The following is a 24,621-nucleotide window of genomic DNA, read 5'->3' as shown; positions in this document are numbered from 1 at the left end:
GCAAATGAAAAGACATTCAAGAGCGGAAATTGGGAAAGAGATCAGGCATTATCACAAGTTTTAACAACTATAGAACAGTAGGTAGCTACAGTAAGAATATAGCCAACAGAAAGATTCAGCTAGCTGCTAGATAATACAGTATAACGCTAGCTAAACAGTTAAGCTAATATTGCTGTTAGTGAGATCTAGAAGATAGAAGAGGAATAGCGTAAACACTAGCAAACTGCATTCTTAGCTAAGAAATAGTAATCTCCATTTACAGATCGTGTGAAAAAAAAACAAAACAGAGTTGTCCAGTAGCATTTTAACAGGCTTTGGTGGTATTCAGGAAAACAGACCATGTGGAGAGCAAAGAATGGGCTGACCCAATCCACAGTAATGCAATCACTAAATACAAAAACAGACATACATTTATATGTCGGACCTTTTTGGCTTTATTTGATAGGACAGCTGAAGAGGGACAGGAAATGTTGAGTGGGGGTTGACATGCAGCAAAGAGCCAAGGTTGGATTCAAACCCACAGCTGCCCCAACAAGAACTGTAGCCTCGGTACATGCACCGGACAACATAACCGCTAGGCTATCCAGTGCCCTATCAGCAGCCATACGTTGGGGTTTAATCCGATTTTTGATCAGGCTGAGGTACCGTCTCAACAGTCAGACAGCTCTGCTGTTTTACCTTTCCCCTATTGGGCTCTTTTCTCCTAATGGGCCATTGAGACACCGCTCAGCCCCCTCTCATCTCTTCATCACCCCGTTCATCTTCATCCCTTGCTCATGTAATTCCTCTATTTGTCTTCATCCCTGGGGCCTAGTGACCCTCACCAAACCGCCATTCCCTGCTTCCCTAACAGCCTGCGAGGGAATTCATCCAATTACAATCAGCAGCAAGCAATTGGCTGATTAGATCACGCCGGGCAGGCTGGCTGTGTAACAATTTAGCAGAGGCGGCTCAAATCGGATTCCCTCGGCACTTCAAAGGCGCGAGACAATCCGTTAGGACAGGGCCACGGGCGCAGAGGGCCGAGGAGTAAGGTGGGGAGAGGGGCAGGGCAGCCAGCGGCCAACAAGGAGGTTTGCTGGAAATTTAATCTCGAATGCCATAGCTTTGGAGGATAGCCGGCCGCCTGTCACCATCACCATGCCAACCTGCACCTCAGCACACCCCCGAGTCATGACCTGAAACATCACCCAGGATCTTCTGGTCTTTTATGATGGTTTAAATAAAGTTATTGTATTTTTAGATGTGTTGAGGATTTCATTTAGGTTATTTTCATGGCCACAAGCTTCTTTTTTCCTTTTTTTCCCAGCATTGGTTTGCAGTGGTTTTGTAGCATTTCTATATTTTTTCATGGATGCCTTGAGAATTGCAGGAACCCCTTGAGATATAATAAGATGAACAGGCCGATGGGGGCCAGTGTTATGAGCTTGTTTTCCTCTAGCGCGGACTTGCACATGTCATAACTGTTGACTCCACTGGGCTCCGACATGAATCAAGAGAGAGTATAATATTTCACTGATGATTTGTTGGTTCCATGCCACCCACCATTTCTCCTGCCATCCCTATCTCTTGTTCACACCGGTGGTGTCTCTATTTCTAACTCGTGCTCTTTATTGCTGTCTTGCTCTATTTTTCTTTATGATGTACAGTGAGGCAACTCGTCCCCCTCCTTTCCCCTCACCCCATGAATCAAATGCCATGCTGACCAGCTGCTCTTTCCAAGGACCAGTGAAGACTACTTCCAAAATGGTGTCACTCACCAGTGCCTTTTATCTGTCCACAATAAATAATGTGACAGTCAAACATGTGAGAGGGGTAATGTCATACATACATGCCATGGCATGAGATTTCAATGGCGGCACTTTGAACTTGACATTCACAGTCTTTGGCACTCAGACGTACAGCACTTAAAAGCTATATTATAAATCTACTTTACAAGTCCAAGTGGCCTCAATTCAACACACTATTGAGAAAGTGAATCAGAGTGTTACGGCCTTCATGTGTCATGATGTTGAAAAAGTGGTGAAATGACTGTTTGAAATCATTATTTAGTGAGTCAGCAGCATGCATCTCCATTGTCAGCTTCCAACCTCCGGATGTATTTTACCAAACTAAAGAAGTTCAAGGATTTTTAGTTCTGCGTGTGTTTGTGCCGCCTTGCAGAACATAATGACTCAGGTGCTACTGAAACATCACTCTCAGTACTTGACAAGGACATTGTAGTAGACGAGGAGCATTACAGAAATGCTTAACCTCAATCAACCTCTAAAAGTTCTCATGACTCTGAGTCAGAACACACATGCTGTTTCTACATCAAAATGTGCCCAGAAGTAAAGGTTCAAGTTGTCGGGGGGGGGGGTCGGAGAAGGATCCTCAGGAGTGATGACGTCTGTCACTTGCACATCCATTTCAACCACTTCTTGTGTTTAAATGTGCCAACTAATAAATGTGTTACCTTGTGTTTCGATGGCATGGATTTAAACATGAAAATCCTGGACATTTTTTTGCCTTTTGCATTTATAAACTTATTCTAGGACTGTGCTCAGGTTAACTTGGAAAAGGTGAGAGTTTGTTTGCACCCTTCTCTATTTTGAATATGAGAAAGATGGGTGAGAAATGGTTTTCCCCAAACTTGTGCTTTGTAGTTAGAAAGTGGATATCTAGTATGTGTATAATGTTCTCTTAAATTAAATATTTTTTCTATGCAAAAGGTTCCATTTGTTAAAGAATACCACTTTCTTTGATTACTGTACCTTCTCTTACCTGTGATGACACTTTTTCTTAGAGAATATGAGAACAGGGAGGGCAGAAAAGGGTAGTAATGTCCAAATATTGAGAAGACTTTATTAACCAGAGTTAAGGTTTATAGACAAACTGCATATTTGTTAAAGAAAGGGTCAAAAAAAACATGAGATTGCTTTTTTTGTGTGCTCTTTTAGTCCTGTCATGATGAATGAACATACTTCCAATGTGTGCTTACTGCAAATTAAATCAAACAATATGACCACTGGAGTCAACACTGCTGTTTATGCCATGGATACGTTTTTAACTTTCTTTTTGCTAATGCTAATCATGCTGATTATTAGCTGTTTATAAGTTGCTCCAAGCACCCAGACATTATGGTAGAAGCTCGAAGTTGTAGAGCTGCATATTTAATAAGAGGAGGAATCTCAGACATTCTCTAACTGTATTAAGTCTCAGCATGAATTACAGAGTTTTTTTAATCTCATATACTCACTAATCATGCTTAATCTCTTGTAAAGCAAAGAAAGATCAGTGCAACTTTTGAATGAAATACCATGGATTATTTAAAGTCACTTGTGTACAGAGTGAATGTATTGTAAGTGTAGTGGGAGGGGCCTGCGGTAAAGCAGAGGGTGGGGTGTTTAAGTGTGTACGTGTTGTACATGATCCAAATACCAAAGGTCTTGTCAGGGGGAAAGCAAGCTCGCCAGATCCGCTGATACATAGTGGGAATGTCCAACTGCACCCTGGAACCCCACTTTTATCAGTGTCTCCCTTTTCTCCCTTTATGTCATTATCAGGTTTATAATGTCCATTTTTCAACTATTTTAAATTTATATCAAACATTCTTTACCATAAGTCATTGTTCTTTAGTCTTTGTCATCACCGCTTTACCTCTGTGTGTGTGTGTGTGTGTGTGTGTGTGTGTGTGTGTGTGAGTGTGTGTGTGTTTTGGGGAGCTCATCTATAAATAAGTGGGGAGGGGGAATATGGGTTGGACTGAGTCTAATGGCACAGAAACAGGTGCCTGGGCTCACATTTCCCCTAGTGAAAGATCAGGCCTGCCACTCTCCCCAAGGCTTCTGTCATACACAGTCACACACACACACACACACACACACACACACACACACATACACACATACACACACACACACGATCATACACAGACAAGCACACGTACGCCCATGCCTGATGCATGCTGTGCAGCACTGCCTTTTTTTGCTGGCACACAAACCGCCAATCAGGTCATGGGTGCGATGACTTTCCATTCATTCGAGGTTCAACTTGCGCTTAAGTTCTTTTAACTCCAATTCTAAAGCTATCATAGCACAGTTAACACCGCTAGGCCTATAACGGCCAACAGGTGCTTCAAAACATTAACATGAGTATTTACTGAACCTGCATGACTTTGGGAAGATTAGATTCTGTGATGATGGATGGTATTTACCACACACCGAGAATTTTACCTTGAATTACATTTGTTTAAATTGAAATTAGTGATTTATCAGCTGAAATATACAATCAATAATTGAAAGTAACTAAACTAAACTAACAGAGTGGGTTTGGGCCGGTTGTAACAGGAAAGAATGTGCGAAAAAAAAAACAGTTCAAACTGTGTTACCCAGAACTTGACGAGGAAGAACGCGTTGTGCGGTCCTTTGTCAAACAACTCCTTCAGGCCTCCTTTCTTCTCTGGGAACTTGTCGTAGATCTGTCGGACGTCCACAGACTCCAGATAGGGGTCGCTGTAGCTGGGGTTGGACTGGCCAATGTGCACAAACAGGTGCTTGTTGAACTGCAGAGACAGGAGTGCTAATCAAGAAATGAAACAAGCCAAAAATGACATGTGTCCTTTTTGATGACGTGCCAATAATGCCAGGTGCTGTAAGCATCTGTCACGTTGAGTCTGCTGTACCATTGAACCATGCTAATTGTAACATCCCATCACCCGTCTCCTGGTTCTCACCCTCTTTTTTACACTTTCAGCATTCATGATAATGGGATGAACATTATTTACCTATACAGATCATCCTTTCACATTTGTCATTTTTTGTGTCAAACATTTGCAAAAAGACTTAACCAGTAATAAACTGCAATATCATGAGACAGTCTTTTCATGAGACCTCTGCAACATCTTTCTGTTAAAGGAATGTCATAAACAGCGAAACTGGGTAGCACAAAATGATTAATAAAAATGTCTCGCCTAATTTTAGAATAGTCTCTCAATAAAGGCATAGAAAAGCCCCAAAATAAACTAAAAGGTAAATTAATAAATACAACTGTTTGGTGAGTAAAAGCCCTAATGGACTAAATATAAGTAGGGATTGGAATCTTAGGTTAGTTAACTCACAATGTGATACAATGCAATAACAAGATATCAATCAATCAATCTTTATTTGTATAAAGCCAGTTCATAACAAACGTTATCTCGAGACACTTTACAAAAGAGGAGTTAAAAGACCTTACTCTTTGTTATCTTATCCACAAACATGCTAATGTTAATCCATCATGAGCACAGCACTAAGCAACATTTAGCAAAGTTACAGTGGCAAGGAAAAGATATGATGCGATGCAGAGCGATAAGATCAATACGATATGTGATGTGTGGCCCTTGACAATGATAATATAACAATACAGCTCGTCTGTGATAATTCATATATTGCAAGGTCATCATATGGTATATCACAACATCTGATTAACCTAAGAAAATATTATGCCCTTAAAAAGTAAAGTGCAGGATTAGTATACCTACTCAACCCTTATCATGCTTCATGTCTTAACTACTTTTAATGCTGACATTATCTTGCTTGGTTATTCTTCTTTTATCCTGCTCTCTACTTCTTCTGTGGCCAATTTACTTCTGTTTACGTTACCCTCATTCATGTCAAAAATGCCACTGTGAGGAGTCATCCATATATTATGTCCCACCCACACATATAGGACTGTCATATTGTGTTTTGTCTGCTCACAGTCTCTGGGTCTTGAGGTTGCTCCAGAAAGGAAGAGAACTCGAGCATCCTCAGCCTGGAGCTGGCAATACTTCTTCCTTGCCAAGGGGGGGCACCAGGAGACATCTGTAGCCCCGCTGTGCTTTCATAACCTGCAGGGAGAGAGGCCAGTGAGTGTGCAAATGTGTGCGACAATGTAAAAACATCAAAAGAAAATGCAGTGATATTGCAGCTATTTCTCTGAGCTCTTCATCACGAGCTAGGTATTCTCAACACATCACACTGAATGACAGCCCTCTGTCAACACAGTGGGGGGCGGGGGGATAGGGCACCCACCTGTTATGGGGGTCGGGCCGGACGCTTGCATGGCGTAACTCTGCTGGGAGAAGGGCTTAATGCTGCAGGAAGAGACAGACAAGAGAGGGAGAGGCATGTAATGCACCATCTAGGCCTCATGACCCCTCCTCATGTACTAATTGGACCGCCTGACCTCTAAAGATGGGGGGAGGGGGGGGCAGAGCGGTGTGCAGACAGCTGGAGACTTCTCTGTATAGTTGCACTGATATGTATTAATTTGTTCTGAGATTCAGTTCCTAACTGAAATGTATCTGATATTAAGCTGATCACAGAAATGACGGATGCAGAGCAGAAAGGACGGATACTCACTCTTCATGGCCTCCTGGCTGTCCTGGGAGAGCCCCGTGCCAAAACTGGGGAAAAATAAAAGAATGCAAACTATTGAATGCAGCTTCATCTTCTTCACATAGTCAAGGATGTTGTGAGAGGAAAGAAAAAAATAAAGAAAGAATGTGTCTTTGTTTAAAGATAAAACTAGATATTTCTAACTATTTTTTTGACACATGGAAAAAAAAAACTATTTTTACACGTCTTTAAAAAAAGGAAAAACTCTGTATCAAAACTAGTAAAAATCACTGAGAATAGAAGTCACATAAATGGTAAACTCATAGTTTTCAAAAAGAGTTAATAGTCCCAAGAGAAATTAAACCAACATCTAGGGAACTGATGGGCACACAGTGATGAAGAATGCTGCTAACGCGGCAACAATTAATTAATTTGATTAATAAATGGGCCAACTTCTCAGCTAGTTAATCTGACTTAAGTTGTGCATGGGGCACATGTCAGGAACTCACCCCACCAGACGTGGGGTAGGCCGGCCTGGACAGGCCCTGGAGAGCCATCTTGTTCTGGAAAGCGGTGGGTGAGATGATCTGTGCTGAGGACATGGAGGCCATACTCTGCAAGGCCTTGTCTTTGGCAGCCTGGTCCTGTGGAAGGGGAAGAGGGAGACAGACAGACAGCCAGTCATGCAAAGGGAAAGAAATCATCACACTCCATTTAAGTCTGCGCCCTACTTCACCAGTAAGTCGAGCCCTAAAATGGGAAATAAAGAGTCGAGGCCAGCTTGCATCATGGGTGAATCCCTGCCAGGTGGAGAGCTGAAGAGAAGCTGATATTACAGTCAAGGACCTTTGGGTCAAGAGTTAAGTTTATTGCTTTGGCAGGGGCACGCCGGTGATGACATGTAACTACTGTTGGAGGTCAAACTGGAAGTCAAGTCAGGATACAAGGGTGATATGTTAATCTGAAGACAATTGTATCAGAAATGCTTAGAGCTGTGCAGTTTTATTAATCTACTTGGCTAGACAGATATTAAACTGTATTTCCTGTGCTATACTGTAAAGTGATACACCTCTTGTTTTTTAAATCCACTCCTTCAGCAGTTTCCAAACCACACAGGACTACAAGCACTTGCCGCCCAGCCCTAATGGGCAAGGCCACAGGGTGCATTCTTCTTCCCAGAACTGGCGAACACAAGGGCATAGCTGAAATATGGGGGGGTACATGTGGCAGGGAGCTCAGTTACACCAAAGACGTATTTAAAAGGGTCTGTCACAGGGGCCAACCCTGTGACCGATGCCGGGCTCTGCCAGCTGAACCCTCGTGGCCGCCATCCAAGGTGAGGGAGCGTCCTGCGAGTGTGCGGGGCGTATGTGGATGAGAAATGTAAACTGAGAAAGTACTGGGGGGACAGGGATGTGTTAGATCTCAGCGTAGCACACAGTAAAACTTTTATTAAAGTACTTAGCAAATATAATACATGGAAGGAATAATGCAGGGATTAATGTGTTGCCTGAATATTGAGTTTGGTTCGTCTTATTCACAATTGTGTGCGCTACAGTAAGTCCCCCGGGGCTTCTTGAAACATGTTCACACTTCATGAAAACGTGTCGGCCTCCCATTTTAAACTAGCATCAATTAGACTGTGCAATCTAAAAAGCCTATTGTTTGTGCCTTTGTGTTAATGGAATGTGAATAAAAGGCAGTGGCGGGGCCATGTATGTCAGAATAGTTTATACATTACACAGACTTTATTAAGGGAAAGAATAATAAAAGGGAAGTCATGTTTCCAGCCTTTTTTCATCTGTTGTGGCTCAACTGGAATACAATCATGATAGTAACCCCATTCCAATGCAGGCACGAAGGTCTGATTATGATCCAAAAAACCTTCCCAACAGTACCATCTCAACTATTTAAAAAAAAAACGAAAACATTAGCGATTTCAATCATCATACCCTTGACTAAGCTTTGACATTTTTTCCTCTGGCTGTGTGCAAAGAGCAACTATGATTAGCAAACCTGTGAAATAGGGTTCAGACACATGGAGTTTCATTAGTTTAATTTAATTACCATTCACCATTCTTTTCATAAAGAACATTCATAAAGAACTTGCAAAGTCTTCATAAGGATTGAATGAATTTGAAAAAGGAAAGAAAAAAAAAAAGGTTGACTCACGTAGCGTACCTTCAGCTTCACCTGGATCTCTCTGGCCTTCCGTCGGGCGAGGACCTGAATATGACTGGAAACCTGAAAGACACAGAGCAAACACAGCAGAGGTAAGCTTTGCTTCTATGTGTTTGCAGTGTTTAAATGTTTCCAGTTTAAATGTTGTGTGTCATGAAGGAGAAGCGGTTAAAACTGTTGCTTCACACTAACAATGTTCATGGCTCAAACCTGACCAGGCTGACTGGTGACGTTGACCCATTTAACCTTTTGCGTTCACATAGATTTCAGAAACCAAAAAATGAAATACATTTCAGAGACAAGACTTTGTCCTTTGCTTTTTGGTTCCTTATTTGTCTCTAAATTGACGATTACAGTTGATTTGAGTGTTATTACTGTTTTTTTTATAATATGATGTATAATTGTATTTTCTCTCTCTGTCCGAGCAGCAATTGTAAAAGCTGAATTTAAATACAACAGTCGATCTGCTTCTTGCTCTTGGACCAGAAGGTGTCCCTCTATCCCTCGTACTTGTCCCCACCATCCATCTCTGGTCCCCAACAGCCCCCCCCCCCCCCCCCCCCCTCCTCTCATCTCCACTCATCTCTTCTCATTCCCACTTTGACTCTGCCAGATGACTTAGCAGGGACGCTCTCTCTGCACATCCATCACTGCCCGTACATCAGTCCTTCCATATCAGATGCCGTAGTGAGGATAGAGTTCCAAATCCCTCGCCCGTCCCGCCTCAGTCTCCAATCCAGATAGACATATTCCCCCGGCTTCTTTCCCCGTCTAACAAGCCCCGGATCCACGAGGTGCTGAAGAAACAACACCGACACATGATCCTATAGCATCTGTGCATTGGGCCCTGGCCCTGAATCAATCGTCATGTCCAGCCATCCACGTAAGAGGGACACAGAAGCCGGGGAGGGGGGACCCAGGGTGTTGGTGGGTGAGGGGGGGGGGGGGATCACTCAGCAGGAGAGGATTTTCTGCAGGGGTCCAAAAATAGGGGTCGCTTCCAGTGGCAGTTTTTGCGAGAACTTACCTGCTTCCTTGTCCGCGTCTTCCCTGTGCGCAGTTTGATGTACCGTGCAATCAACTCGTTCCGTCCTGTAGGGGAGCAGAAAACAGTGTTTTAGTTTAAAAAGAATAAAATAACACAACAGGCATCATCTTAACTTCCACTTATTGTGAACAGCTAAATAAGAATTCATAAGGAGAATAAATAAGACCAAGTTTTATATTCCTAATTTGGAGAAAATGTAGAATGCATTAGAAAACTCAAAACTCTTTTCCTACAGGTTAGCTAGCCTTGATCCTCTCATTCCTCTGTCCTTCATAAAAGTGTTTTTAATTTTCTTCTTCAGGGTTGGAGCTGGTCAAGCAGATGTTTTACTGCTAATTTATTGTTTTTTAACCTTTGCTTCTTGTCAACCTTTTTTTAAGATTTATTTTTGGGCTTTTTATTTTGGAGACAGGAGAGTGGATAGTGTCAGAAAATCGGGAGGGAAAGAGAGTGGGGAATGACATGCCGGAAAGGGGTCACAGGTCGGATTTGAACCCGGGACACATGCTTCTAGTGCTACAGCCTCTGTACACAGGGTGTAAACCAAGTATGAGAGGCAGGCATAACAGACTGTATGCACTGTATATTTCTGTCCACATTTTCATACAGATGCCTGTCTGCTGAAGTATAATTATCTTAATTAAGCACTGAAGTATGTTTGTATTTATTTGTGTTTGAATATTTAGAAGAGCTTGCATGCATGCAAGTGAAAATGCAAACATTGATGTCCAAAGCAAGACTTGAGGCTGTCAGGAGTGTCATCGCAGAAAACTGCATGTGTAAGTTTACGACTAACTGTATACTTCTGTGTGTGTGTGAGAGCTTGCATCAGTCTCGGCCTGGTGTGTGTCTGTGCGCCGCTGACAGACGGGTCACATTGGCAGAGCAGGTGGAGGCTGCAGGCATGCGATCCTCCGACGGGACTCAGGACAGACACGGAGCACGCAGAGGGGGCCTAGTCTGGTGGGGCAGCCAAGCAGCTGGTGTGTGTGTCAATGTTTATGGAATATGCTTTTATGCCCGCAGTAAATCTTGGGCTTGTTCCCCCCCCCCCCGCCCACCATCCAGAGTCTCCGGTTACAGCAGGGGGCAATGGTCAGGTGGCCTCCTTCACCCTCATCTCCACAACTAAAGCTGTGGTTTAATGACTCAGATTGTAAACACACAAATAGATTCAATAAGGCCTGAAAGATATCGGACAAAGTGTGATGTGTGGTCATGCTGTTCATTTTTGCCAGGGCAAAACGAGGTACAGTACTTTATTAACAAAGATTAGCATGTGTATGTTGACTGGAACCACACAGCTTCTATGTCTTTGTCATCTTTAACTATGTAAATACAGTTTGTCCAGAGTCCAAATCATTAAGACATTAAGTTCTGTCTTTTTAACCACAAGGGTTTTTCATCAACCACATTTTTAGCGCTCTTCCTAAGCTAGCTGGCTAACGTCACAGGGACTGAAGGCTTTGGGTTTATGTGATTGGCTAAATGTTGTGGACGCATGACCCATGTCTGTTTGGCTTCATAACGCCTCTTCCGAAACCAATGGGAGACGTCACTGAGACTACATCCATGTTTTATGCATTCTATGGTATCAAGCTGCCCTTTGTCATACATTGGTTGCCCATGTTCATATCATGATGACAAAATGTGTTTTATTGTGCAGCCCTCACATCCGAGTACAATTTGAAGAGTGAAACCAAGCGGCAACCTCCAGTGTTGAAAAATGAAGTCTATGCGGAAGTGCAGTACGCAGAGGTTCCACCTGAGGCTGTCAGCAGAAGCACCAGCTCAAAAAAAGCTGTTTTTACAACAGACATTAACATGTTTACAGCCTGGTTCAAAGGCTGTAACAGTTAGTCAAGGGGCTTAAAACCAGCCTCAGCTCCAGATTTGAGCCTGTCGTTAGGTTGCATTTCCAGCATGGTGACAGCCACCGATGGCCTGCAATAACAGATGGGTGACATCATTCAGGCTTCGTCCATTTATATTTCCAGTCTACGAGTGTAACTGAGGAATAGGATGTTGTAGAGCAGCCTTTCCCAAACTAAAGACTGCCGCCAACCGCTTTGAAATTCAACATTACTCCGGGGCCCGTTATAAAATAAAAGTTATGACTACAGCTATCACTTTCAGTAAGGGTAAATTATTGGACATGACAACATGACATTATGGCACGATAGACACAAAGTTTACTAAACAGATAAATATTATGTAATATTATGTCCATGAATAGTCATGACAGGCCTTACTAATCACTTAAAGGGTTGACTCATGGTAAATCATCATTATTGTGATATTTCTTTCATTTTTATACGTGGTGGAGGGCTTTTCGCGGCCCACCTGCAGTACCCACACGGCCCACCAGGGGGCCGCGGCCCACACTTTAGGAAGCACTGTTGTAGAGTTTGCATTCTGACTATTGTGAATCTGAATGACTATGCACTAAAGCCACGCAAGTCCATGCTATATAAGATGGACTATAATTATGGTGCTACTTTGTATACAAGGAACTAACAATTTTAATAACATAACACAAAATGTATTTTATTCATCAAAAATGTTGAACTCACGCTGGTTGCAGTCTCTTGAATTGGAGCATTTACAGTTTTTAACACTATGACCTGAATATTTATAGTCTTAGAATAGTGCTTTTGTTAAGCAATATAGCTTTTTGAACTTTGGGTCTGTTGCCGGGCCGAATGATTGCCAAAAAATCTATAAATGACTGATGTTATTGTCAGATTAATTAAAAATCTAAATATTCTTGGTATAAAGAACAGCACATTTACAAGAAGATACTTATAAGAGGGAGGATACACACTTAAAAAATCAAGGTCAGTTACAGTTATTCACACAACATTTGCAGTCAAAGGAGATTTCTCACACTCCCACACACACCAGACCAGACACACACACACACACACACACACACACACACACACACACACACACACACACACACACACACACACACACACACACACACACACACACACACACACACACACACACACACACACACACACACACACACACACACACACACACACACACACACACACACACACACACACACACACACACACACACACACACACACACACACACACACACACAAACACAGTCATACAAGAGTTTACAGGGTTTGCGCCACCTCTTAAACACGGTCATTTTTCCCCTGGCACCACATCTTCATGTGAATTAGCACACAGATCAGTCACGACACACAACCTGGTACGAACTCGTCACATTTTCCCTTACATAGTGACGCCGGGGTCAGACCTCACAACGCTCCATCAAGCGGCCAATCAGGTGACCTCGGACGCTGAAAAGAGGAAACTTGACGCTTGGCTGAACTCCCATTAGAAATATTTGTCAGCCAATAAAAGTGATCAGATTTTTTCTCAGAATGCACAACACAGTTTCCTCGCTGTTTAGTCGTCAGTTTTCACCATGTGCTTTGTTGCTAAGTCCTTACAGCAGCAGATTTCCTCTGCTTAGTGCCGAAATTATCAACCAACCAGCCAGAAGTCTTCCTCTATAGAATTTAGGGTACAACCATTTTAAGGCAGTGAGAAAAGTAGAGACTCATTAATTTAATACATGTCATGTGATTGCATTTTTCAGGTAAAATGCAGATTTTAACTTAACTTTTACTTTCACATTTTCACAACTTTAATTTGTATTTTTAATAAAAACTGTACTCAGAAGGTATGTCTTGGTTTTATAATTGTGTGTCTCATGTGTTTCCATCATGCTCAAGGTAATAATAACAATAATAGCCTAATTTTCAGTTAAACGCCTACAGAGAGCTGGAGCTGAGGTGAGTTTTAAGCCTCCTGACAAACTGTTACATCACGCCCACCTGTCAATCATGTCAGAAAAGTGTGTAATATTGATAACACCTATCGTTGGTAAAATCTAAACAGAGCCACTTTAAAATAATTCCCTCATACAGTGTGTGCCGATGATGACAATAACTAATCAGACCTAATCGGTTTTTGTACCAGGCTGTAAACATGTTAATTTCTGCTGTAAAATGGGCTTCTTTGGTTGTGGTGTGTATGTGACTTCCGGGGCTCTTGGAGCCAGCCTCAAGCGGACACTTGATGAAATGCAGGATTTTGCACTTCCGGATTGGCTTTATTTTCCAAAACTGAGGTTGCCGCTTAAACTTAACATATTTTATTGTTAAAGGTAAAATGTGTCATGTGCCAGCTATTATTAGCAACATATACAGTGTGTGTTTAACATGTTTACAATACATATCAATTCATTATTTACTATGATAATACACTTATTGATTGGAGGAAATAATGAGAAAAGTAGTAAATCCAAATTCTTGTAAAGTTCTAGGCCCTTGCGCGCGCGCGCGCACACACACACACACACACACACACACACACACACACACACACACACACACACACACACACAACTGCCTTTGTGTAAAGCTTTTGTGGACTAAACCCTTCTCTAAAATACTGTCTCCTCTGGTTAATACACACAGGCGCACACATGGATATAAACTAACACACAATTCAACCTCAGTCGTAGCATTCATTCTGTCACAATCTTATTTTCCTTTCAGGGCTGTAACTCCTCAACCGTTTAGTATTTATCGGGAGGTGCACTCGCCGGGCGATTGTTCGAGCCCTTAAATGCATATTCTCTTAATTCCTTGAGGATTAAGAAAGTGCTCCACGTTTCCTCGCAATCAAACTCTTAAAAGAGCGAACCGAGAGCTTTGTCAAAGTCCTCACAGCACTTGACCTCAAATGAACATAACGTTGCCCGTATCCAGTTCCTGACATTACAGCAGAAAATTCTTCCAGTTCCTGGCATTTTATCTTCTAAGGACTTCAAAGTACAGTGAGATGTACAATAGGGATTTTTCCATGAAGACACAGACGCGTGAGCATGTCTCGTCTTTTGAATTAAAGTTTTTCATGAATTCAGAAGAGTTCATCTTTTCAGTCTGTTAGTCAAACACTTTTCAAAACTTTTAAGGATTTGGAAGAATTGTCTCAGTCAAAGCTGTTGCCAAACTTCCATCCTAACAATATCTTTACTCCTTGTCGAGTTTGGGGTTTTGGGGGAGCAGGAGCCTATCCCAGCTTACATTAGGCAAAAGTTGGGTTACACACTGGACTGGTCGCCAGCCAGTCACAGGGCTGACAAACATTCATGCTCACACTCACGGGCAATTTAGAGTGACCAATGATCCTAGCGAGCATGTTTTTGGACTGTGGGAGGAAGCTGGAGTACCCGGCGGGAACCCACGCATGCACAGGAAGAACATGCAAACCCTTCACAGAAAGGCCCTCTCCAACTGGGGATGACAATCAGTAACCTTCTTGCTGTGAGGCGACATCTATAACACCTGCACCGTGCAGATTTTGTTGCAGAGGACGCTATCTTGTGACTCTTCGGACAATCATGGGCACTTACTGGTTATGTTGTTATGAGGATTATTTTCCAGCGAAGATGCCCCCTCAATGAGTTCTTTCAAATTGTCTCTGTTTAAATGTGAAAATGAACTAAAAGTCAATAAATAAAAGGGTATTTTAAATAATTTATTATTTGTCCTTTAAATTTAAAGCTACTGTGTGGAACATTCAGTTTGTGTTGTTTTTGGCGCCCCCTGTAGACAGAGAGGTGACCACATTGACAGGCATTTAAAATGACTTGGTAGAAATCTCATTCCTGATATTCTCATTTGCCTTTGTTGGTCATATAGAGATATCTGTATTAAATTCAGTCTGTTTAATACCAGTTATAAACTCCTCATGGTAAGCTTTAAATTCAAGGTTTTCTTGTGATTAAAGAGGCTTTTTTCTTCATGCTCTCATATCATATGCCCTGCCACTCCTTGCGTGAGGGCTTGGGGAAGGGCCCCATCAAAAATACCCTCCAACACACCCATGAGATCAGAGAGGGGACTCAGTCACACAGCGATGAGATCATGATATCCAACGGGAGCAGCACAGACTGAGAACCTGTGCCAGGCAGCCAGCCGAGGCTGCAGCAAAGTCAGAGGGAACTTTATACCATAACCCAGCGGCCCACCATTTGACGTTGTTCATCACACTGCTGCACTTACGGTTCAACGGAAATATGAATCTAGAAACATTTATTTAGAGCATAAAAAGTGAGTGATCCCAGCAGAAACAAAATCCGAGTAACCCGGAGTCCAGTGGTTCAATTTTTAAAACATAATGTTTGTGAGGTTATAGAGAATATTTGTTTTCAAAATAAAAAAAGGGTTGAATTCAAACAGCAAGTAAAGTACTCTCTAAAGTACAAACCTTCAAAATAAAAGCCCAACAATTTTTTTTTTTATAAATGGGATATAACAGAATTTCAAACATGCAATAAACTATTAACATTTAGCGATTCATTTCATCGTTTGACAGCCCTACATTAAATATTATCCACTGGTGATACAAAAAGAAGTAATATAGATCATTTTGTAAAGATACACATAATCAGCTCTGCAGATCTATGCAGAGAGGGAAATTTGGTTCCACAAATGTAATGAGTATCAGAAGCGCATATTTCCAACATGTAGCCCTGCCAATTCAAGACTTTAGGCCTGAAGACCCCTCGAGAGCAATAAAGTTGAAGACAAATGAAGTTTATGCTTTTCTTCCTCTAACAACTGAATTGTCCTGCCTCTTAGTAAAAATGACAGTACACTGAATCCAACTACAAACATACAGACATTCAGATTCCTGGAGCCATTATGATCTTTAAAAGTCTTCAAAACAATTTCAGCAGTTTTCCTTCTGAGAAGCGGACACCTTCACTGACCCTGACCTCATCAGGCCTGTTGGTGGAGGACAGGGAGAGGTGGATGGGGTCAGTGCAGGAAACCTACAGAGGCCCTTCCAAAGTCAACGCCGGGGCCTGGCAAGTCATAAATCTGCCCTTCCCCAGCAGAGCTGCGGTCATCACTGGCCTGGTCCGATCTCTCTCTCTCTCTCTTCAACTCAGTGCATTCCTCACATTCCTACAAACTGACTGGTCTACACCGAGTCCTGAATATGCTACTCCCACATCACCCCATGGGCCCATGTTGTATTAGTGCAACAACACCAGTTTGGACAACAAGTTTATCCTCTTAAGTGTGTAGAAGACTGATAAATAACAATCACTTTTTTAGGTCAAAATCAAATAACACCTTTTATTTTCAGAACAAAACTGGTTGTGTGTGCAGCTTTATAAAAGCTACAATGTTCATACATTATCACCTAGAATCTGTGATTAAAGTCTTTTAGAGTATATTCTACTATCAGAGGTCATTGTGCTCATTGTGGACATTGGGGCCTGTAGTTTTAACTATATACAAGCTGCCTTCCTCTCCGGAGACACAGCAGTACATATCCCTCAACAGCACATATGCCCCGATGTGTCTGCTGAGGAAAACAAAGGTCACATTTAGGCTGCAGGAATGTCTTGGCTGGGTGTTATTTCCCCTCCGATAGAGTCTGGATGAAGCCGACTGAGCTCTGAAAAGACCTCTGTCAGGCCCGGGCGTAAACATGGAGTACAGTTATTCATTAGCCCTGCAGCTCCAGCATGAAGACAGCTTAAAAACATGTGAGGAGATTGATAACACGACAACTACTGACAAATGATTTGTAGGATGGAAAAAAAGATTGGTTTTGCTTGTGATCATCATGGGGTTGATAATTAGATCACTTGATAAAGAACATCTACAGTATACACAGCGAGAATGAAGCAGACAAAGCAAGATGCTAAAGTCAGGCAGGTGGATGCTGTAATGGGAAAATTATTTTTACTGTCGAGGACACGTTTTACTCACAGCTCGTGTGAGATATGCAACAATAGTTTAATAAGTAATATTCTTGTTTTGTCTATACCGCGTGCATGAAGGTTTCTCACAAATAGTGAAATATCAGAGATACACAGACTTGAAGAAGCAACATGTTGAAATGTATGACAAAATGATTGATATTTCTGACTGTGCCTAATGCCTATATCGACACTCCTTATAGGCATGAAGGTTTTTCTGTGAAGCTTGTGTATAAAAACCCAAGCATATTGTGATTACGTTGAGCTTTCCTTCAGACTGTCTTGACACTCAGAAGCTTTGTTCCTTCTACTTGCAAGAAGAATAAAACTAAACAAAGACATTGATTGACTCAATATCCTTTCTTTTGCAAACTAAGACTGTATTAAGAAAAGATAAGATATTAAACTCATAAACAATGTTTTCATTTGACAAATACAGGACAACCCCCCCCTTATTTACCTTAATTTCTGAACTTTCCCATGAGCTCTCTGGTATTCAGGTTGTTTTGGTCGCTCTGTAGTACCTTTTGTGTTCTGGCTGTGGTTACCATGTAAGCCATTTACAGCTTTCTACCACATCGCAGATGGGATTTTGTTTTTGTGGGGCATTGCATGTGTCTGTTTTGTATTCTGGTATGAAAAACAAAAAACACAATAAACAAAAACCTAAACCTCAGACCTAAAGTTCATCAGAGCGAAGATGAGCTAAATGTGCAATTAATAAATAGTGACGTATATTAGTTCTTTCCATGTCTGATTAACAGAAAATTATTACCTAAATGAAATTAAGCTATGCTTCCCCTCCTTGGTTTACCATTTTAACTTCATTTCTGTGAGTTGATATCTGAGTACAAGAAAAACTTTCTTTTTTTTTGTTAACCATGAATGAGACCTGTGAGAGATAATCAGTCATGTACTTGTCAGCGTGTTAACCAGTTGCACTCACGTCAGATATAGTGTTTCTAGCACAGTAATAAATTAATCAGATGTCATGTTATATCAACACACCTGCCAATTACAGTGATGTATTTTGTTTATGCAAGCCTCAGTGTAAGTAAATCACATCAACAGATTAACAGATGTCTGGCCTGTTTGCACCCATACTGATCTGATAAAGTGACAGTGACAGCTTAAAGGCTTAATATGCGATTTTTCACACTTAGATGTAATAGAAATCAAGTATATCCTCTAAGAATAACTCTGTGAGTCATGACTGTCTACAATGGGTGTAACACCCGAGTCCCGCTGTCTGTGATGCTTTCCGACTTTTCTGAGTCCTATCTTCAGACATCGCCGGGACGGCCGGCCGGCTCATCCCCTCGCGAATAAAAGTTGTTTAATTGAGGGACTAGAGAAAAGATCGTTTCTAGATCACGATCACCGTGCCAAAACATTCAAAAAGATGGAGCTTTACCCCAGTTAAATTGAATGCAAAATTGGGCGGCAGTAGCTCAGTCTGTGGGGACTTGGCTTGGGAGCCGGAGGGTTAACTCCCAAAAAGTCTGGAAGTTGGTCTGGTTGCTGGAGAGATACCAGGTCACTTTTCGAGTACTGCTGAGCTGACCTTGAGCAAGACACTGAACCTCCAACAGCTCTGGTTCGCTCGCTGTGCAGCAGCCCCACTCTGACATCTCTCCGTCAATGAATGCCTATAGGTCCTGTTTGTGCACGTGTCTTTCTCAGGCCTATGTGTGTGAGTTGCATGTCTCTCAATAACAGAGTGTAAACCACAATATCCCCTCGAGGATTAATAAAGTATATATCAAAAAAATAAATTAAAATGTGGTATGAGTGGATTTTCTCCCCTCGAATTAAAGGCTCCTGGATCTCAAAAATGTCACATTTGTTCAGCACCAGTTAACATGACACAGCCAATGCAGAACATCAGAAGTATATACCTGTCATGCAGTTTTTTGGACACCGAGCTAACATCAACGACTGAATATCATAAATGTTAAAATCGTTTAGAGACTCACTGCATATGATCAAAACTTAATTCAAGCCCTCAGTTCAACAAAACTCAACAAAGCAGCCATGAACAAAATGATTTCTTGATTTAATATTGGAATGCACTAGTTCAAGATACATTACATGTACTTAAACTGACGACTGAGTGCATTTCAATATGAGAGAAGAAACTTAATCTATCAATTTCATCCTTATTATCCAGCCTTATCATGACATAAAATCAAAAAGCACTGCTGCAGACAAAGAACTGAGTCATGGTTAGAAAGAAAAAAACACTTGATCATGCAAACACACACTTCTTCAAAGGTCAACGGGTCAAGGTCATTGGTGAATCTCTCACTTTACTGTCACAGTCTGCAACCGGGTGTGGACTCTCTGCTGCTGCTCGCTGACCTTTACATCCCAATCTTAATGAGATTGACTCAAGATGAAAACATATTTGCATCGCCTCACAGAAACCACAATGTGTTTACATGTTGCACAAGCAAAGCTTAGTGACAGAATGATTCATTGTGTGGGTTTTCTTTGTTCTGAGCTGACGGAAAAAAAATATGCCACAACTGATGGAGACTGTTAATTTGATCATCGATGTAATGTTTTTTTTTCACGGGAACCCCTTCAAAATGTGAGAAAAGTGCTCCTCACACAGATGTTAGGAAATCAAGTGTGACAAAACCAGACAGCTGCACAAAACATGATTTAAAGCTGCCAAATCAAAAAATGGATATCGTAAAATAAAACAATTACTATTGCAAAAGCAGCGCGTAAATAAATGATGGCAGTTTTATGGCAGTAAAAAATAAGGGGAGAACATCATACTCATCCTGTGCCACATTCTCACATGCTTCTTGGGATAGCTGTCAGCACATTCACTTTCCACTGCACTTTAACTTTGGGACTGTTTTTCCATTATTCCAGCATGAGGCCTCCGGTCAGACCACGGGGCATGTCTCTTGCTGAGAGCCACACAAGGCAGGAAATGTTTTCCTTGGCAGATGCATGTCGAATTACCGCTGGAGCACATAAGCGCCACAATATCCGTGACACCGGCCCTAATAAGCGAGCTAATATGTCTGTTGAGTAATGGGCGCGAGGGCTGGCGCTATGCACAGCATTATGGGAAAAAATGTGGTGAATGTATGAGCAATATGGGGTAAAAACATTCCAGCTAATTTAGGAATTTATAATAGATAAAGGCACACATTCCCTTTGTTTTGCTTCTCGAAGACTCAATATCAAATTGTTTTGCAAAGAATGGCATTCTTTCCTCAGAGGGGAATTCAACCTAAAATTCAGAGTATGTCGCTCTCAGCTAACAGACACTTCTCCTGCTAGTTTGTTTTGGCTCTGTAGCCAAATTTAGCCCATACAAGAAGAATAAAGAACATCTCTTAAACTATCAAGTCATAACTCAACCATTACATGTATGCCTCTAAAGATATTCCCAGCGGATATTTGATTTGGCTACCTGATTTAAGACCACCCATCAGCGCTTTAACAGCATTAACAACACTAAAGACCTTCAAAGTGGCTTTGCATTGATTGTGGTTACTTGAATGACTTGAGTTGTTGGCCACTTGTGACCCCAGGGATGGTGATAAAAGGGGAGGGTAGGCGGCTGGAAGGGATGGGCCAGCCAGGCTCTTCAGTGGCAATGGAGGCTCAGTGGGCCGAGAGCGGGCTCAGTCTTGCCTCATTTCTCAAGTCATGAATCTGGAATTTTCCGCAAGGCTGTCAGGTTGAATTCAGAGGGCAGCTGGAGGTGAACTGGAAGGTGGATACCAACAAATATGGGGTAGAGGAGTTTGTTCATAAAGGACAAAAAGAGTCAGAGTCATGTTCACACACTGAGAACAGGTGTGAAACAGTTTAAAGGCCCGAGGCCACGCAAGACACCACAGCCCACCTTGGTGTTTATTTGTCCACCAGTCCCCCTCCCCCCTAGGCGCTCAAAGGGTAAACGTCTATTCTGGTTTAGGGTAACAGCCGAGCTGCCTTGAACCCCCCAGCTCCTGAGCGCACATGCCATTCCTGGCGGGCCAACGCGCTCCCTGGCGCGCATCACCTGCCCATGACCTCGTTGGGAGGAAGGGGCACCTCAGTGCCTTCCCTGCCAAAACCTCCGCTATCACCACCTTTACCCATAGAGTCCCCCCCATCTCTGTGGCACAGAATGAGCCACATGCCCCCCTCCAACTATTATTACAGGCTTTATAAGGGTTTTAGTGCTGATCAGACGGTGGACATGACCTCGATAAGCTAGCCTCTGAAAAGCTAACAGTTAAAGGAGCTGTCTGGCTCTGTGACAAAACAGGGTGATGACAGCGGCTGTCTGTCTGCACCAAAACCTGCATCCACCCCTTTTCCACTGGCCAGATCCACTATCCACTATCAAACCGCAGAAGGAGCCACTACTGCCAAGCCACCTGTTACCAAACATCTTTCAGAAAAATGTGATAGAGGAACGTCACCTCCTCTAAACCTGTTTGGCAAGACCTTATAAAAGATTTTTAAAAAGGCCTGCGTTTTTTGGGGGGGGGTTTTTGGAGGGGGGGGGGGATTTGATATTTTAGTTAAAGAAAAGAGAAAATGGGTTTTCTATGGCCAAATGGCATCAACTAAGTATCAATTCATGTTACAGCTAGTGTGAAAAGAGAGTAGACAAACAGGAGAAATCTGCAGGATACAACAGACAAAGACAGCATCCAAGCCATGTAATTAATAGTAGTGTACCAGGAAGTGAGAGCTGTCCCCGCCTCTCTACACCTGTTTGGGGTGAGTGATTTGGGGCTAATTTTGGTAACAGGAACTGTATAAAGCGCTCTCCACTATCATTGCCAGAATTACAATGTGACAGGTCTAGCCTAAGTAACTCACTGCTCCCCACATCAGGCAACTTTCTTGAGTAAAAACAACTTAAGGCTACTTAACCCTTTTGCTTCCGTCAGAAAATAGTCTACGCCGAACCAAGATGGTGGCCACAAATGCGCATCTCAGGAGCCTGAAAGCGGCATATATGTTTATACTGTATGTCAACAACATCTTCCTTGCTGATATCACGTTAGCTATGACATTGTTTTCTATATAACATTACAATATCAAGGAAAGGAACCCAAGCTAATTATACTTGATTTTAAGCTTTCCTATAATGCTACCATATGGTAAAGTAGCTTACAGCCATCTCCCAAAGGAAATATAAAATAGCAGGTGCATGAATGCTAATTTTAGTTTTTATCTTGCTGAATCTATTTAGTAATCTAATTCGTTATTTAAACTTACATGACCAGATTTTACTGCTGTATACTGTCCTTTCCATTTAGAAGAGATATAGAAGTGCCCTTTTTTTTTTTTTTACAGGCACATGACTTTATAACAGCATCGGTGCTTTCCACCCTGATCATTCTTGATGTAGAATAATGAGTGACTGGAGTGTGAGCACATGTTTATGATTCATCATGCCATCATATGGGAACAAGTGTAGTCGACAGCTGTGCAGGAAACAGGAGTGATGTGAAACATGAACATGAGGAGTGGTGATGAACGGGTGTTTGTGTGTCTGTGGGAGAGAGAATGTGTAACAAATGTCCGTCCCATCAATACAGAAGATGTGTGTTATATCACGCATGATGTGGTGGTGACGTTTATATGATGAGTAGTTCACAGCCTTTTTCAATCAGGCATTCAGCTTTACAGAGTTTTTTTTTTATTACAAATTTAGAAGCAGAAAAACGATTGTCTGTTATTTCTAATTTCCTTTACAAACAACCTTAAACATGTACATTTTAGAATATCTATTCAGTATCTCCCTAATAAGCAGCAAAGCAAATAATAATTTATTTGGCTACCACAGCTTCTCTCTAATTTCTCTTACTTCTCCCTTGGATTTAGTTCAACATTACAAACATTTTTGTTCATTAAGAGCTCCTGATAAAAGAAAAGACATTTCTCTAATCTATCTTCCTCTTAACAGTCAGCAAGCTGACCCCATTTTATGTGTTTTCATGTTGTAGCCTATCATGATTTCACTTTGGATAACGGTTCCCCTTTTATGAAACAATCTTTCCTCTGTCAGATGAGGTTTGATAAGACTGAGTGTTGGAACATTGCTAATATGCTAGGGTGGCTTTAGTTTTTAAATGTCCCCTGCTGTGAGTGACCAGACAGTCTTTTCTGCTCACACGTGCACCCCCTGGAAAATGTTGGGAAATGTTCAGGAGTGCAGTGCATGTGTGATGGGCTTAAAGGTGTGCTATGAAGAGCTGCAGGTTTTACAGGGGAGCTTTTTGAATTGTTTATTATTCTTTTGGTGATAAGAATTCCTCTTTCATAATAAATTATGTGATGGAATAAAGTGAAAAAATAGCCTACATTTTAAAAATCCTAATATCCTAATATGAAAAATTGCATTTCCATCACCCTGACCTGAATCTCAGGTAGACTGTGTTTAACATCCCATTCAAGAAGAAAAGGGTAGATGAAAGAATGAGGAGAAAGGTGGGCGTACCGTACATCTTGCCCTCGTCAGAGAGGATGATCTTCCTGCGGCCACAGGGCGGATAGATGGCCAGGGCTTCTTGGAAGCTCTGCTCGATGTCTGGGCTCCACACACCCTCTGCATCGTTCTCAAGGGGTTTATCGAGTGCATCCCCCAGCTCCTCACTCCCACCCCTGGGGGAGGGAGCCTGCACCCACTCCGCAGACGTGGTGGGAGGACAGGAAGGAGACCACAGGGCAGGTGGTGACGGCTCTTGGTTGTGGTGGTAGGTGAGGTGGGTAGGAGAAAGGGAGGAGGCTGCAGGGAGCAGGCCTTACTGTATGAAATCCACTGATGTGTTGATGATGATGTCACAGTGCAGTCCTAGGAAAGAAAGAAAATGGTGATCAAATTTAACAAGGTGTGATGTGAAGAATTTTAACCAGTCCAGAGTTGAGTTTTTTTAATTCAGTAATTCATAAAAAAAAATGTTTTACCTTAATACAAACACTGGAGAGTGCAAACATTTTTGAGATTCTCTAATGGTGTTTGACTGGTTTTAATATTTCTTTAAGATATTCTACATCAAGTTTTTAATACTGTGTATTGAACAATACAACTTAAAAAAAATGACATCTTATAACTAAAAAAAAAAGGTGAAAAAACGTTTCTTTTGATGCAACAAACTTTAACATTTAACATTTTAACCACTGAATGTGGACATAAGAGAGACGGTGTAAATCAACATGCATGGACTTTGCATGTTTGAGCCAGCTAGCTTCTACATCAAG

The 24,621-nt window shown here is 41.9% G+C and overlaps 1 protein-coding gene across 1 annotated transcript in view; it reads right to left on the bottom strand.

Annotated features, from left to right (window-relative positions):
* The window catches only part of LOC132972773 (transcriptional enhancer factor TEF-3-like), a gene marked incomplete at its 5' end in the record, with an annotated part of 29,624 nt that extends 5,460 nt beyond the window's left edge, over positions 1 to 24,164 (bottom strand). The window contains 8 exons of the mRNA XM_061035847.1: positions 4,370 to 4,543; positions 5,718 to 5,848; positions 6,033 to 6,094; positions 6,363 to 6,406; positions 6,848 to 6,982; positions 8,520 to 8,582; positions 9,547 to 9,611; positions 23,861 to 24,164. Coding sequence (XP_060891830.1) covers positions 4,370 to 4,543; positions 5,718 to 5,848; positions 6,033 to 6,094; positions 6,363 to 6,406; positions 6,848 to 6,982; positions 8,520 to 8,582; positions 9,547 to 9,611; positions 23,861 to 24,164 — 978 coding nt within the window. The remainder of the gene's footprint in view (positions 1 to 4,369; positions 4,544 to 5,717; positions 5,849 to 6,032; positions 6,095 to 6,362; positions 6,407 to 6,847; positions 6,983 to 8,519; positions 8,583 to 9,546; positions 9,612 to 23,860) is intronic.
* Between the last annotated feature and the right edge of the window lie 457 nt (positions 24,165 to 24,621).

Source organism: Labrus mixtus, chromosome 4 (assembly GCF_963584025.1).
Source record: "Labrus mixtus chromosome 4, fLabMix1.1, whole genome shotgun sequence".
NCBI lineage: Eukaryota > Metazoa > Chordata > Actinopteri > Labriformes > Labridae > Labrus > Labrus mixtus.
The sequence above is the reverse complement of the archived record's forward strand: the minus strand, read 5'-3'. Positions and strand labels throughout refer to the sequence as shown.